Source organism: Musa acuminata, chromosome BXJ3-1 (genome assembly GCF_036884655.1).
Source record: "Musa acuminata AAA Group cultivar baxijiao chromosome BXJ3-1, Cavendish_Baxijiao_AAA, whole genome shotgun sequence".
NCBI lineage: Eukaryota > Viridiplantae > Streptophyta > Magnoliopsida > Zingiberales > Musaceae > Musa > Musa acuminata.
The window spans coordinates 36,963,933-36,981,841 of NC_088349.1; the positions used below are offsets into that span (position 1 = coordinate 36,963,933).

A 17,909-nucleotide genomic window follows, 5' to 3' on the forward strand; every position below is an offset into this window, starting at 1 on the left:
ATTCGAGATTCAACAAATTTAAATTATTAATAAGTTGAATTAATCAAAAACTTATCATTTAAATTATCAAAATAAAACAATATATATGTCTATGTTGGACCATTATCAAGTTTGACCATGTTTAGACCTAGTTACACTATTTTTTAAAAGGGACCAAAATAGTATAATTGGGTCTAAACCTAGGTAGCCAATCTTTCATAAATCTTTCAAACCAATTAACAACTCCAAATGCTACAAAAGATTTTATGGAAGCATCAAAATTTGTTTATCTGAATTTTAAAAAAATAGCCTATTAACAAGCTGAATAAACCAGAAAATGGTCATCAAAATTCTTAAAATTATAAAATACTATATTTTTGTCCATATCGGACCATTGCTAAAGTTTCCATGAAATCTGGCCTCGTTTTGATTAGGTCTAAATATTGATGTTTTTGAATCAAAATTTCATAACATCTTTCCAACCAATTAGCAAGGTTCAAATGTTATCAAATAATGCATAGAAGCATCAAAATTTATGAAATTTAATTAATTTTTTTATTAAAAAATTCAAACTGTTCACAAGCTAAATTAATTAAAAACTTATCAATTATATTCTTAAAAAATATATATATATATATTATATTTTTTTGTTCATCTGGGGCTATTGTCAAAGATTCCATGATGTTTGACCTTATTTTGACCAATTTAATAGTTTGGTTTAATATAATGAATTTGAAAAAGGGGAGAGCGAGAGAGAGAGAGGATAATTTTTAAAAAGAAAAAGATAAAAAGTGATTGATGATTACTTTTACCATTTTAAAATTCAATGCTCTCTCTGAAAATTTTTGAAAAATGAGGTGCTAACCGAGAATTTCTTAATACAAGAAACTTTTTTAAAAAATTTCCCCAAGTTTCAAAGTACTCGTATACTGATTAATACTCACACCGTACTGGATATTGATAACTGGGCATATCATTATATTCTTTTAGTGATATCCGATTTTAAATCACTATACCACTTAGTATCTTGATATCGTACGGATCTAGTACGTTAATAAAATCTTAATTATTTCCACCTTTTGCATACCATGACTAAAAAATACATTACACTTAATTCAGATCGCAGTAGCTAAAGGCACTTTTGAAACTTAAATGATTCAATTTACTAGTGGTTACGCTGTAGATCACGGTCAGAGGAAGCTTCAGACATCACATCATCAGATACACTGGTAAGTGTGAAGAATTGGACTTACTAGCAACATAAAGCTGACATACTAGTAATAAAATTTTAGCTTACGAAAGAGTGTTATTATGTCCAGGCTAAATATCAAGTTTTAGTTAATCCTCCTCCCCTGCTAAACAAAATTGAGAAAGGGCAAAAGAAGGAAAAGAGAAAAGCTGCTAAATTCACTGGTTTCTTCTGGCACAAGTAATTAGCACTTGCAATAATAGACCAAGTCTTCAAAGCTTGCAGCCTAAAAGGTACATCAGTAGTGATTCAAAAAACAAAAAATATATGTTTCTCTAAATCTTGTAGTAAATTCCAATTGAAAAAGATGGTAACAAACCCCCAACACGGGTGAATGATACCCCGTTTTTTCCATGTACATGAAACAAATCAAATGCAGTATAACCAAGGAACACGGAGAGAAGAAAAATTATGAACATAAAGTCATCAAACACTTCCATCATAAATCCAAAGCTTTAGTTGTCTGTCGCTGTGCATGAATACAGTTTCCGGGGGATGAGATTCACATAGAACTCTAATCAGACTGTACAAAAGAAGTTAAAATGATTTATATGTACACTGTTCCAGAGCTTCCTGCATGATGGTTAGAAGAGCCAAGGGAACAACAAAATTAATTACGGAGTGTACAACATACTCTACTCTCTTTGATCAGACGAATTTTAATGGCTGGAGCAAAACATCTTGGATCAGCTCATCTTGTAAGCCCAACCATGTTCATCTAGAAATGCTTGAACAGCTTCTTTGATAGCAAGGTTTGGTGCCAACTGGTGTGGATCAAGTGGCTCCCTTGTTACCGGATCAAACTTCCCCACCTAATTTTAAAGATTAATGGTCAGAGTTAGAAGAAAGTTTCTAAACAACAGGATATTTTGTATCATTATATAACTCTTTCTATGCAACGATCACATGCCCCTTTTCCTTCTCCAGATATCCAATGTTTTTTCTTTTTTTTCAGAGAACAAGTAGTACTCGTAGTTGTATACATACAAGTCCTAAGTCAAAACATTAAAATAAATAGAAGAATTTGATGGCTCTCATTGTTATCATCTCCAAATTCCTAGAAAATTTACAAAGAAGATTAGACAGGCAAAAGGATCTGCAAGTATGCAACAATAGATACAAAGGATAATACTAAATTTTGACATAGGATTAAAATCACCAAATTGAAATGTTATCTAAAGCACAGTAAATCAGAAAAGTAAAACAAAAGTAACTTGAGCATCACAGCCACATAAATTGCTTATGATACTTCAGTTGCCTCTAGGAAATCAACTGCTACATTATTGTAAAGCCACACTTAGTTTATTATTTTATGTCCTATATGGTACAAAACATGGACACAACCGTGAAACAAGCATGACCATTGTATGAACTCGTACGTGCTGTTAATGGACTTAGCTGATTTTGCCTAAAACATACAGCAGCACCCTTACGTGTCTGCCGACAAAGGAGTAGCCTCCCCATAACTTCGCAGGGCCCATAAAGACCTGCAAAAGAGAAAATGCTTAGAAAACAAGCAAACGCATGGGCAAACTATTGTCATTGCTTCGTTGAAGCTTCAACGTAAACTCCAAACCCTAAACTCAAGATCCTACAAACTAACATTAAAGCAAACACTTGATAAGCACCGGAACATCAAAAGATGGATTTAGTAGGCTCTAAACGATCATGCGACACCGCAGTGAGAACTAAGCAATAAACCAACCTAAAACACTACCTCAAAGCCCCATCAAGCCATATGCCACCTAGGGTTCTAGGTGTCTGAGATGGCTTACGTTTTGGGCCACTCTTCGATTATGGAAATCTCTACAAGAGACTTTGGTTTTGGGTAGTTTTACTCCATGCGATGATCACACATAGGCAAAATAGGGCTGCCAACTCTACTGCAAGCCCCTTACATACTGCCTAAGGCATGAACAATACTCAAAAGAATGGACATTACATCAAACATCTTAGCTACGAATAATCTATAACATTCTCCCCCACATATTCCTTCGAGTTCCTTATCAAAGACTTTGTAGAAGCTGCATCTTCTCTCTTGTTGTATCTTCTGTCAAGCTTTACTTGCAACATGCCTCCTAGCTCTTGGTCTTTTAACTCCTCTATTAAGTAATCAAACTTTGATCCGCCAAAGCTGCTTCAATCACCAATGACTCTTAACTCTGGTGTGGGATTCATCAAGTTGTGTTAATCTTCACTAGTACCTACTAATGCCTCCGATGAAGGAAAAGGACCTTATTTGTTACATGCCAATCCCTCAAACGTCTTGTACTAACTTAACCAAATAGATGTTTGTTGGAACTTTAACGGGCATCACCTCATAGAATTTAATGTTTTAAGACCTATCCTCTATAAAGTTTGCTAAATAATCCCACTTTACTTAGTCATCACCTCCAAGTAGGTTCGCATCACCTCTACTTTCGATAATCACAATTAGTGAGAATTTGACAACTGTTGTCTTCTTCTAAGTCTGGTCTTCATAAATGTTTATATCACCTCTATTGGACAACCAAGGGACTAGGGTACTCAACCTCATTCATTCTCTCAAAAGTTGATAAGACCAAGATTACTTGACTTCGTCGGTCTCCTTGAGGATTGCACTTCATGCATGAAGCTAGTTCTAAACCTTCACATTGTCATGCACTTAGCTGGTTTTGCCTAAGTCGTGCAGCACCCTTGCATGTCCGTCCGTAAAGGTCAATCTCCCCGAAACCTCTTATGGTCCCTTAGGATCCATAAAAGAGAAAACGGGTTAGAGAAAGCATCTCACTCGGGATTCACAAGCAATCATTTCAATAAACACTTCATATCCAATGCAAATTACAAATAGACTTTACAAACTCTGAACAATCACACAACAAAGGATCTAAAATGGTCCACTACAAATCAAAATCCCCACAAGTGCCCACATGACACTACCTTTGTTTGCAAGCCTAGGATGGCCACCAAAACCAAAGAAAATGGGGCTGCTAAGCCTACTGCCAGCCCTTTATATATTGTGCAAAGCATAAACAAAAACGAAAGACACGGACATACATAAGCATATATTGAACACCCCATTTACAATTTTGTCCGTAACATTCTCCCTCACTTATTCCTTTGACGTCCTCGTCGAAGCCTTTGCCGATGCTGCAACTCCTCGCCTTTACAGAGTCTTCAATCTACTACTCCAACTGCAATGCGCCTCTTGGCTCCCAGCTGCTCTCTGCTGCTATTGTTGAGTAGTCGAACTTTTAATCTATCATGCTGCTTCAACTCGCCAATGACTCTGACTCTAGTATGGGGTTAGCTGTGTTGTGTTTATCACTGTCGGTTCCTGCAGATCATTCAAATGAAGGAAAAGACCATTCTTAGTATGCGCCAGTCTCTCTAATGCCTCATGCCACTTGAATTGGGTGGATGCATGTTGGAGCTTTAACGAGCATCGCCTCGCAAACTTTTGAAGTTTTTGGATCCTTCCTTCACAAAATTTGCCCATCGACTCTTCTTTCACGTAGTTGTCGCTTCCAAGTAGGTTCGCATCACTTCCGTTTTCGATTGGTATCCTGTTGGGAAATGAAACGGACAATCTACTCTCAATAGCACCGATCGCCATTGGTGAGGATTTGACAACTATTATCTTCCATTAGATTTCTTCGAAGGGTCTTTGAACCTGTGCAAAGCTCCTTTGCTGGATATATAAGAGAATTGTGGTACTCGGTTTCGTTCATTCTCTTAAGAGTTGAGAAGGCAAAGGTTACTTTGATTTCGCCCGCATCCTCGAGGGTTGTACTCTATGCATCGAGCTATAATTACTAGCCTTAGCCCGCTCTTTGCTCACACTTCTGGAGCACTCGAAGTGTTTGTACCCCTTACGTTGAGTTAGCTACTGTGATTCGCCTTCTCAGTACCATCGAACTTTTGGAATGCAGGAAGTATTCACCCCAACTTGGATGAAGTCTCTAATAGTTTTGGTCGCCTTTGGGATTGTATCATCTTCTCCATCAACCCAGCCGCATACTCCACTGAGTAGCAAAGGTATAGCACCGTGTACTGCCTACTTCGTTCCTTGGTCGTGCACTCTTGCATCGACCCGAAGTCCTCCACTTTCAGCTATCTTGATGAGAAGCTCGTCAACACCAGTCTTACGAAGTTCCCTGGCCTCTGCCCTTCAGCCTTGTCTCGGTACTTGGAGTTTGCCTCCGCATTCTCCACCTCCTCAGCCCCTTTCACGACCAAGCGTTCTCCCTTCAAGAGAGCAAGGGATCGATGACTTCACGGAAGTCCCGCCTCCGCGATACCATGGCACTACCATGCCCATGGCCCTACTATCCGTCGCCTCGCATCTACATCCCTTTCTTCGTGATCGGTAGATCTGCCTCTATGGCACTATGGCACTACTCCGAGTCCACCTCTATACTAACCGATGCTTGGTTTTTGGTAGCTAAGTCCCTCTGGACTCGTCGTCGCTTCCTCACCCCTTTCGACTCCCTGCTTCAACACCTCTGTGTTCTCCAAACAGTTCCCCTTGGTCGATGGAAAGACAGACTGCAACTCTCATGCATGGCCTCTGCCATCATGTTGTAGGGTTTGCACCGATTCTGTTCTCCTTAACTTCCTTGGTAGCAACGTTCGCTTACTCGGCCTTGTCCTCTGACTTGTCGAGCTCCCTTAAGCAAATATATGCTCTGGAGCAATCCAACTCTCCAGCCACTTTGATTATACCTCTACATGATCAAGTCCCTCCCATGGGACTCACTAGTGCTTGCATTTGATATACTCCCTCGGTGGTACACAACCCCCATATGCTAATGACCAAAGTTTTTATCCAATGCAAAATTCGATGCATGCATAGAAGACCCGCCTCTGCAATACCATGGCATTCACTCCTTGAATCCAGTCTTTCTTGTTGTCGTGTTGTTCACCGAAGTGGAGCTCCCAGTAGCTCCCGATCATACCTTCGTATGATCTAGTCCCTCACGGGACCAGATTCGTGTGTATTGCATTGCCACGAACTGTTCCACCATGATCCGCTGCACCATGTCGCCTCCTGGTGACATCTCCATTGCATTCTGATCCTTATGGGATGTACTCATATTGTGATCCTTCCATGTGTGGCCTCTACCAACATATCGCAGAGCTTCTTCCACCTTCGATTGTGTTCGCTCATTTGGCAATCAACCTTCGTCCACCCGCTCTTGGATCACACCTAGACGAAGCACCGCTCTAGGATAGTACGTCGCCTAGTAGCTCCCCAAGTCCACCGAATTCACTGAAATTGGTGCACCATTGTTTGGATCCTGAGCCTTTGCCCCTACCAACATAATCTCCGCTGCGCACCGCTTCCTTCATGACAACTTGATATGACATATTTTTCGAGAGTACTCGCCTTCACGTCCTCTTGCCCCGTGCTAAGGCCTTTTGAACCCAACTTTGCCTCCGCAAGTTGAGTCGCCTTAGTTACTCCGTCAAATGCTTCTCCGAGATAAGGTGCATTTGCTTCGAAGCTCCCTTTCGTCTTTAGAATCATGCTAGATAAGTTTGCTCCATCGGAATGAGGGACCCATGGAACGACATGATCTCGCTCTTTCCTGTGTAAAAATTCATGTCCTAGACCTCTGTCCAAGGAAAGCTTCGTGCCTCCGCTCTATGTTCCATCTTCTATACCAACTCCCTTCATACGGCTTAGGTCCTTCACCAAGTTACACCCAAGTTGCTCCGCTCCTCGATTTGCATTGAGTTGATGGTGGCCCTCGCGCCCACCATTCCACGGGTCAGCCCTTCGTTGTGTCCGATCTCTATATCAGCTCCAAGTGTGCCTTCATTTGTGTTACCTTAGGTCGCTCCCTCACTTGATATCGCAATGCATCCCCCAATGCATTATCTCAAGCGAGATCATGCGACGACTCCTCATCGCTCCCTCGATCCGTTAAGCTTTGTAGAGTTGTTGTTTTGAGGTACTCCTCAACATGTGCGGCCCGTTGCACATGATTCTCCCTCTGGAGAACCGGGATATATCCCTCCAAGGTATCTGTCCCGTTGGAGCAACTTCTCTTTTTTCATCCTTCCCTTTGGAAATTTCGAAGACCACCATCCCCTTGGACTACTCTGCCTTGCTGAACAAACTGTGCATTGTTCTGCCCCTGCAAATGCACTTGCTAGATTGAGACTCCTCGTCAATATAGCCCCTGCTACACCCCTCAAGGCCTAGCAACATGCTGAACTCGCTGCACACTTTAGCCTCCTACGGACGTATCCTTCTCATGCTAAAGAGAAAGTTTCAATGCTTCATGGCGCCGAGTTTCGATCGCCTTAGGATGGCCACGAACACTCCATCGTTCGCATACAAGCCCTTGCATGAGTACCGAATTCTTCGAGTTAGCAATTCCCCTCACCTCTGTGAGCTTTGCACAACTCTTTCAGTTGCTGAACAACCCATTCCATCTTACATGGTCTCATCCTTTACCAAGTGTCTTGCTTGCCTTGAGCACCATCAAGTATGGTTGCCAACGTTGAGCCGTAGCTCAAACTCAGCCATCCCAACCTTTGTGTGCTACGCATTCTTCCCGGCTTGCTTGTCCTCGTGATGCCTCTTGCGCGAAGGATTGACTATTCCTCTGAATGTCAATCTTAGATGCCCGCTCCTGTGAGCGACTCTTTTTTCCTACATCTCCATACTCGTTTTCCCCCAAACGGTCGCGCGTGCTGGCTGCCCTCAACGCAGCCTCGCTAGGTCCCCCACGTTTGCATGCCAAGTGTTTCTATGAGTGCTTGTCCTGCTCTGATACCATATGTCACGTATTTAGCGAGTTTTGCCTAAGTCATACGGCACCCATGCATGTCCGTCCGCAAATGTCAGCCTCCCCGAAACCTCTTATAGTCCCTTAGGGCCTACAAAAGAGAAAAAGAGTTAGAGAAAACGTCTCACTCGGGATCTATAAGCAATCAGTTCAGTAAATACTTCATAGCCAATGCAAATTACAAACAGACTTTACAAGCTCTGAACGGTCGCACAACAAAGGATCCAAAATAGTCCACTACAGACCGAAATCCTCACAAGTGCCGACACAACACAACCTTTGTTTGCAAGCCTAGGACGACCACCAAAACCAAAGAAAATGGGGTTTCTAAGCCTACTGCCAACCTTTTATATATTGTGCAAAAACATAAACAAAACCGAAAGACACTAATATACATAAGCATTACATTGAACACCCTGTTTACAAGTTTTTCCGTGACAACATGTCATTGCTTTCACTTTTAAAGCACTCGAAGTGTTGCACTCCTTATACTAAGCTATTGTGATTCACCTTCTTGTTGCTATCGAACTTTTGAAATAAAAGATGTATTACCCAAAAAGAGCAAAATTTTGCACAAGTAAAGCAAGTCCCTAACTGGTTATCTCTCTAGGATTGTACAACCTCCATCGTTTTCGTTACCTATACTGAGCAAAAAAGGGTACAACATCATATGTTACTTATTTCATTCCTAGTCGAGCACCATCACATTGACCTGAAATCTCCCACTTTCAATTATCTTAATGAGAAGCCCTTCAATACAAGTCTTATGAATTTCCCTAACCACTACACTTTTACCTTGTCTTAGTACTTGGAGTCTTCCATTGCATTTTCCACTGTCTTAATTCCCTTTTTACGATCATGCGCTCTCCTTCCATCAGAGGAAGGGGTTAGTGGCACTATGGAAGTCTCGCCTCTATGATACCATGGTGCTTCCTCGTGCACATGGCCCTAGCATCCATATCCCTTCACTTCATGATCGGCAAATCCACCACTACAACATTTTAGAACTCCATTTGAATCTACATTCATTCTAATCGATGCTTGATGTTGGGTGGCCAAGTCCCTTTGGAATCATCATCATTTTCTAACTCCTTTTAACCATATGATTCAACACCTCTGTGTTTCCCAATCAATTCTCCCCTGGTCGATAGAAACTTTGGTAACTATATGATTACACATAGCCTCCACCATCATGTTGCAGGGCTCACAACGATTCTTCTCTTCTCTGCATCTTTGGTAATAATATTCTCTCGCTCGACCTTGTCCACTAACTGCACTGGGCTCCCTCAAGTAAATATAAGCTCTCGAGAAGTCCATCATCCAATAGCTCTAATCATGCCTCCATATGATCAAGTCCCTCATGGAACTTACTAATGCTTATACTTGGAAGGTCCGCCTCTATGGTACAATGCCCCTATCTGTTGATTTCCCAAGCATTCATCCGATGCAAATTCGATGCTCACATGGAAGACGTGCCTCTATAGTACTTTGACATTCACTCCTTAAATCTGTAGTCCTTCTTGTTAGGTTACTCGTCAAAATAGAGTTCTCAGTAGCTCCAACCGTCCTTCCAGATCATTAAGTCACTTAGCCCCTCATAGGAATTCTTGATTTGTCGCATTGCCTCGAATTGTTCCACCATGATCTGCTGCATCGCATCGTCTCATGGTGACGTCTTTATTGCCCTTTAAGCTTGGTGTAGTGAACTTGGACTACTATCTCTCCTTGTGCGACCTCAACCAACACATAATATGGCCTCCGCCACTTTTAATTATGTTCACTCCTTTGACAACCGACCTTCATCCACTTGAACTCGAGTCACTCATGAATTAAGTATAGCTTTAGGTTTGTCCATCTGTCACCCAACAGCTCTTAAAGTCCCCTGACTTTATTGAAATTTAGTATACCATTACTAGGATCCTAAGCCTCAGCCCCTAGCACAATCTTCATTATACACCACTTTCTTCACGACAACTTGAATAGCAGCACTTCGACATATTCTCCAAAAGCACCCTATTATGGACTTAGCTGAAATTGCCTAGGTCACGAGGCACCCTTGCGATATTCATCCTCAATGGGATAAGTCTAGAAGCAACCACATACAAGTCCCGAAGAACCTGCAAGTGAGAAAGTTGATTCGATTTCAGAAAATGAGTGGTGGACGAGTCTCGACGTCTCACTTAAACGTGCAACAAACAAGCAATTCAACAAACACTTAAAGAGCAAAGAAAAACAAGGACTTTGGAAGGGAAAAAGGCAATCGCAAGAACATAAATGGCCACTCAATTGGGTGTTAGGGTGTTAGGCAAGTCTACGCACACTTTGCATATAAATTAGTAATCCAAAAAGGGCCCAACACAACACCAAAGCCCCATCTAGCCCTATGCCACCTGAGGGGTTCTAAGAGGCTGATACTAGCTAACATTTTGCACCACGCTATAGGCTTGAGAAGTCAAACTACGACATGCAAAAACAAGGTTGTTTTGGTCCAATTTTGCCCTATACGGTGAGCAATCCTTGAGCAGCCTTGCGAACTATCTATGCTTTCAAAAACCAAGGAAAACACACAAAAATAGGCAAAACATAATGCCAAATAAATATATAAGCAAACATAAGCGATGAATAGTCCATTGACGAAGAAGTTGCCCCCTCCATGTCCTCTTGCCCACTATTGAGACTTTACTGCTACAAGTTGAGTCGATCCCTAACCTTAATCTTTCCTAAATGCATTGCCAAGATAAGGTGCATGTGCACTGAAGCCCCCTTCGACTTTTGCATCATGCTAGATTAGTCTAGCCCATCAAATGCGGAAACTAAGGAACAACATGATTCTACACCATGTCCTCGACCTCTGTCCAATGAATGCTCCACGAGATTGGTGCTTCCGCTCCATGTTCAACATTCAACATCGACTCCCTTCATCCCTAAATCATCAAGTCTCACCCAAGTTGCTCCACTCCTCAATTCGCATTGAGATCACAATGTTCATTGAGACCATGGTTCCACGAGCAAATCCTTCATCGAGCTTGATGTTCTCACTGACTCCAAGTGTGTCTTTATCTTTGATGTTGCCTTCGGTTGCTCCCCCAGCTGATCTCGTAATACATCCACCAACGTATTACCCCATGTGCGATCTTGTGATAACTCCTCACCACTTACTCAATTCTTAGCCCCCTTCGAGCTTTATAGAGCTTTCACCTTGAGGTACCTCCCTCAAAACATGCGATATTGTTGCACATGAATCCTCCACTAAAAACCCAAGAAACATTCGTTGGATACTTGTCGTGTTGAAGCAACTTTCATCTTGGCATACTTCCCCTGAAAGTTTCGAAGACCATTATCTTCTAAGAATACTTCATCTTTCCAAGACACAATAGAGTACTATTTCGTCACTGTGAAAACGCACATACTAGATTGTGACTCTTCACCAATGTGGGGTGCATTTGAGAACACATTTGAAATGTACATTAAGGGCCTAATGCATATTTCAAATATGACTTAGTGTTTAATTTTTTTTTTTCAAAAATCACATTTAGACTTTATGCTGCATTGCAAATGCTCACATTTAGCCTTTTGCGGGAAGCTAATATAATTTTTCAAGTACCCAAAAGACCTTATAACATTATCTAAAATCATAGGATTGTCAACATGATTCAATGAGAAACCAATATGATTTGTCTTCTATAGGGTGAAATTTTATTTATTTATTTTCAAAGGTTATTTTATATTTATTTATATGATTATAATTTTTATTTATTATATATTAGGCCATACGTTTTTTGTAAGATTATATACATTCATTTATTTATTTTATTTATTTACTTATTAATTTAATAAAAATATGTATTTTTTTGAATAAATATTAAAAATATTAGAAGGGTAGATTTGTCATATAATATTTAATAGACTTTTGAAATATAATTTTAGCTAAATAACACTTACATCAATTCATTTTTAAAATGTAGTTTTCACCTATTTTTATCAAACAATCAAGGTATCCTATAATTGCATATTCACTTAAGCTTTTTCTCCAAATGCATACTGAAAATACAAATGTGTTCCCAAAATACAATTGTCGTCTACCAATGTACCCAACAAGGCCTAGCAATATAATGAAATCCCTACACAGATTAAAGTCATCCTTTTCCCCTCTATCGAAGAAAAAATTTCAATGCTCCATGACGTCGAATTTCATTCACCTTGGGATAATCAATGACACCTCCCATTCACACACAAGTAATTGCTTTAGCATCGAATTCCTTAAGTTGGCAATTCCGCTCGCCTCCGCGAGCTTTGCACAAATTCCTTCAATCATCACGCAATCAATCCCTGCTTGCATGGTCTCATCTTTTGCCAAACACTCTTGCTTGCATTGAGCACCATCAAGTTCGGCTTATGATGTCAAACTATAGCTAAAACTAAGCCATCCCAACCTTTTTGCACTACATGTTCTTCCATGTTCACTTATCCTTATGGTGCCACTCGTACAAAGGGTTGGCTATTCCTCTGAATGTCAATCTCTGATACTTGCTCTATTGAGCAACTCCTTTCTCTGTCTTTACACCTATTTCCATGACTTATTTAGTTTTCCTCAAACGATCGGATGTGTAGACCACTCTCTATACAGCTTCGCTAGGTCCCCACGTTGTATCAGAAGTGTTTCTTTGTGTGCTTGTCTCATCCGATACCATACTTTGTTTGCCAAGTCATGTGACACCCTTGCATATTCATTTGTAAAGATACAACCCTATAACCTCGGAAAGCCCCTAAGAACCTTACAAAAGAGAAAACAAGTTACAAAACAAGCAAACGTACAAGCATACTACCGCCACTACTCTATCGAAGCCTAAACTCAGGATCCCATAAGCAGACATTAATGTAAACACTTAATAGGCACTGAAAGGTCTAAACTATCGAACGACAAAAGGTCCAAGTCATTCTGCCATATGCAAGTCCTAGTGCACAAGTGTCATGCAACATTACTACGGAACCAAACGACGAACCAACCCAAGGCACTACCCGAGAGCCACATCCAGTCATATACCACCTAGGGTTCTAAGGGTCTGAGATGGCTGATGTTTTGGGCCACTCTCCTCTCATGGAAATCCTTATAAGTTACAGGCTAGAGGTTTCGTTTTTGGGTAATTTTGCCTCCACACAATGATCACACACAAGCTACACATACTAGAAAGGGCCACAAAACCCAATCAAAATAGGGCTGCCAAGCCTATTACGAGCCCCTTGCGTGTCCGTCCGTAAAGGTCAGCCTTCCTGAAACCTCCTATGGTCCCTTAGGACCTACAAAAGAGAAAACGGGTTAGAGAAAGTGTCTCACTCAGGATCCACAAGTAATCATTTCCGTAAACACTTCATAGTCAATCCAAATTACAAACAGACTTCATAAGCTCTGAACGGTCGCACAACAAAGGGTCCAAAATGATCCACTACAGACCGAAATCTCCCACAAGTGTCCACATGACACAACCTTTATTTACAAGCTGAAAACAGGCACCAAACCCAACTAAATGGGGCTGTTAAGCCTTCGATCGTCCCTCTACATGTTATACAAAGCATGAACAAACCAAAAGACATAGACATACATAAGCATTACATCGAACACCCCATTTACAATTTTATCCGTGACTTTCTCCCCCGCTTATCTCTTCGACGTCCTCGTCAAAGCCTTTGCCGACGTTGCAGCTCGTCGCCTTTACAGAGTCTTCAATCTACTGCTCCAACTGCAATGTGTCTCTTGGCTCCCAATTGCTCTCCACTACTGTTGTTGAGTAGTCAAACGTTTAATATGTCATGCTGCTTCAACTCACCAATGACTCTAACTCTAGTGTGGGGTTGGCTGAGTTGTGTTGATTACTGTTGGTTCCTGCGGATCCTTCGGATAAAGGAAAAGACAATTCTTAATATGTGCTAATCTCTCAAATGCCTCATACCGCTTGAACTGGGTGGATGTCTGTTGGAGCTTTAACGAGTATCGCCTCACAAACTTTTGAAGTTTTTGGGTCCTTCCTCCACAAAATTTGCCCATCGACTCTTCTTTCACGTAGTTGTCACTTTCAAGTAGGTTCGCATCACTTTCGCTTTCGATTGGTATTCTGTTAGGAAATGAAGCGGACAATCTACTTTCAATAGCATCGATCACCATTGGTGAGGATTTGACAATTATTGTCTTCCATTAGATTTCTTAAAAAGGTTTATGAACCTATGTAGAGCTCCTCTACTAGATATATAAGAGAATTGTGACACTCGGTTTCACCCATTCTCTTAAGAGTTGAGAAGGCAATGGTTACTCAACTTCACCTGCCTCCTCAAGGGTTGTATTTCATGCATCGAGCTGGTTACTAGCCTTCGCCTGCTCTTTGCTCACACTTCTGAAGCACTCGAAGTGTTTGTACTCCTTGCGTTGAGTTAACTACTGTGATTCACCTTCTCAATGCCATCGAACTTTTGGAATGCAGGAAGTTTTCACCTCAACTTGGAACAAGTCTCTAGTAGTTTTGGTCGCCTTTAGGATTGTACCGTCTTCTCCATCATCTTTGCCGCCTACTCCTTTGAGTCACAAAGGTACAACACCGCATACTGCTTATTTCGTTCCTTGGTCATGCACTCTTACATCGACCCGAAGTCCTTCACTTTCGGCTATCTTGATGAGAAGCTCGTTAACACCGGTCTTACAAAGTTTCATAGCCTCCGCCTTTCAACCTTATTTCGGTACTTGGAGTTTGCCTCTGCATTCTCCACCTCCTCGACCCCTTTCACAACCAAGCGCTCTCCCCTCGTGAGAACAAGGGATTGATGACTTCATAGAAGTCCCGTCTCTACAGTACTATGGCACTGTCATGCCCACGACCCTACTATTCGTCGCCTCGCATCTACGTACCTTTCTTCGCAATCGGTAGATCTGCCTCTATGGCACTGTGGCACTCCTCTGAGTCCACCTTCATTCCAAGTCCACCTCCCTCGATGGTACACAGCCCCCATATGCTGATGATCAAGGCTTTTATCTAATGCAAAATTCGATGCACGCATGGAAGACTTGCCTCTTCGATACCATGGCATTCACTCCTTGAATCCATAGCCTTTCTTGTCGTCGTGTTCACCGAAGTGGAGCTCCCAATAGCTCTCGATCATACCTCCGTATGATCTAGTCCCTCGCGGGACTAGTTTCGTGTGTATCGCATTGCTACAAACTATTCCACCACGATCCACTACACAATGTCGCCTCCTGATGACATCTTCATTGCATTTTGATCATTATGGGATAAACTCGGATTGCGATCCTTCCATGTGTGGCCTCTGCCAACACATCACAGGGCCTCTTCCACCTTCGATTATGTTCACTCCACTGGTAATCGACTTTCGTCCACCCGCTCTCGGATCACACTCAAACAAAGCACAGCTTTATGACAGTCCATCGCCTAGTGGCTCCCGAAGTCCATCGACTTCATTGAAATTACTGCACCATTGTCTAGATCCTGGGCCTTTGCCCCCACCAGCACAATCTCCGCTGCGCACCGCTTCCTTCATGGCAACTTGAATGGCAGCACTGTGGCATATTCTTCAAGAGTACCCGCCTCTGCATCCTCTTGCCCCGTACCAAGGCCTTATGAACTCAACTTCGCCCCCGCAGGTTGAGTCGCCTTAGTTCCTCTATCAAATACTTCTCCGAGATAAGGTGCATTTGCCTCGAAGCTCCCTTCGACTTTGGCACCATCCAGGATGAGTCTGCTTCATCAGAATGAGGGACCCATGGAACGACATAATCCCACTCTTGCCTCTGCAAGAGTTTATGTACCGGACCTCTGTCGAAGGAAAGCTTCGTGTCTCCGCTCCATGTTCCATCTTCTATACCAACTCCCTTCATGCGGCTTAGGTCCTTCACCAAGTTACACCCAAGTTGCTCCGCTCCTCGATTTGCATTGAATTGATGGTGGCCCACGCGCCCACCATTCCACAGGTCAGCCCTTCGTTGTGTCCGATCTCCATATCAGTTCCAAGTGTGCCTTAATTTGTGTTGCCTTGGGTCGCTCCCTCACTTGATATCGCAATGCATCCCCAATGCATTATCTCAAGCGAGATCATACGATGACTCCTCGTCGCTCCCTCGGTCCGTTGAGTTTTGTGAAGCTATTGTTTTGAGGTACTCCTCAACATGTGCGGTCTGTTGCACATGATTCTCCCATTGGAGAACCAGGACTAATCCCTCCAAGGTATCTGTCCCGTTGGAACAACTTCTCTCTTCGCATCCTTCCCTTTGGAAGTTTCGGAGACCACCATCCCATTGGACTATTCCGCTCTGCTGAACCAACTTTGCATTGTTCTACCTCCACAAACGCACTTGCTAGATTGCGACTCCACGTCAATACAGCCCCCGCTGCACCCCTCAAGGTCTAGCAATATGCTGAACTCGCTGCACACTTCAACCTCCTACGGACGTATCATTTTCATGCCAAAGAGAAAGTTTTAATGCTCTATGGCGTATTATTTAGATTGCCTTGGGATGGCCACGAACATTCCATCGTCCACATACAAGCCCTTGCATGAGTACCGAATTCTTCAAGTTAGCAATTCCCCTTACCTATGTGAGCTTTGCACAACTCTTTCGGTCGTTGAACAACCCATTCCACCCTACATGGTCTTATCCTTTACCAAACGCCCCACTTGCCTTGAGCACCATCAAGTATGATTGCCAACGTCAAGCCGTAGCTCGAACTCAACCATCCCAACCATTGTGCACTACGCATTCTTCCAAGCTTGCTTGACCTCGTGGTGCCTCTTGCGCGAAGGGTTGGTCATTCCTCTAAATGACAATCTTAGATGCCCGCTCCTCTTAGCAACACTTTTTCCCCACATCTCCATGCTTATTTTCTCCCAAATTGTTGCGTATGATGGCTGCCCTCAACGCAGCCCCGCTAAGTCCCCCACGTTTGCATGTCAAGTGTTTCTATGAGTGCTTGTCCCACTCTGATACCATATGTCACGCACTTAGCTGGTTTTGCCTAAGTTGTACGGCACCCTTGTGTGTCCATCCGTAAAGGTAAACCTCCCCTAAACCTCCTATGGTCCCTTAAGACCTACAAAAGAAAAAACGAGTTAGAGAAAGCGTCTCACTCGGGATCCACAAACAATCATTTGAGTAAACACTTCATAGTCAATGCAAATTACAAACAGACTTCACAAGCTCCGAACGGTCGCACAACAAAGGGTCCAAAATGGTCTACTACAGATCAAAATCTCCCACAAGTGTCCAAATGACACATCCTTTATTTACAAGCCGAAAACGGCCACCAAACCCAACTAAAATGGAGTTGTTAAGCCTTCAACCGTCCCTCTACATGTTGTGCAAAACATGAACAAACCAAACAACACGGATATACATAAGCATTACATCGAACACCACGTTTATAATTTTTTTCGTGACATCAAGCCTATTGCGAGCCCCTTATATGCTGCCGAAGGCATGAACAATATGGAAAAGCATGGATATTACATCGAACACCTTCGATATGAACAATTCTTTGAAATATAGAACACAACATAGTATGGACTTGGCAGTTAATGTTACCAACATTCCATGTATTGCAATAGTATACTAATGTATAATAGACAATCAACAAAAATCATAATATATGTAACTTAACCAAAAGTCAACTATAGAATCGTATTGCACATATTATATAGGTGTCATACATATGTCAGATATAATAAGTTAGAAGTCATAAGCTTTCTTATCAGTATAGGTGATACATATGTCTTAATATATTTCAAAGAATCCCACATATTTCAAGATGTATTTGACAAGTACCAGTCTCTCTCCATACTACATAGCGCTCCTATATGTGCTACAAATATGTAGTCCACTAGTTCCTAAACCAAAAGAACAAAGT

General features: G+C 42.0%; 1 protein-coding gene across 4 annotated transcripts in view; it reads right to left on the bottom strand.

The window, feature by feature from the left end:
- Positions 1 to 1,624: 1,624 nt before the first annotated feature.
- The window catches only part of LOC103973841 (E3 ubiquitin-protein ligase CHIP), a 44,046-nt gene continuing 27,761 nt past the window's right edge, over positions 1,625 to 17,909 (bottom strand). The window contains exons 8-10 of one of the 4 annotated variants that reach the window (XR_010492842.1): positions 2,608 to 2,715; positions 1,863 to 2,040; positions 1,625 to 1,751 (exon numbers count right to left, since the gene is read on the bottom strand). Coding sequence is in view for 3 of the 4 variants with exons in the window: in XM_065135032.1 (XP_064991104.1) it covers positions 1,915 to 2,040; positions 2,662 to 2,715 (180 nt within the window). In the remaining variant the exon portion in view is untranslated. Of the gene's footprint in view, positions 2,041 to 2,607; positions 2,716 to 17,909 lie in introns of all 4 variants that reach the window. The other 3 variants (XM_065135032.1, XM_065135034.1, XM_065135033.1) reach the window with 3 other exon arrangements.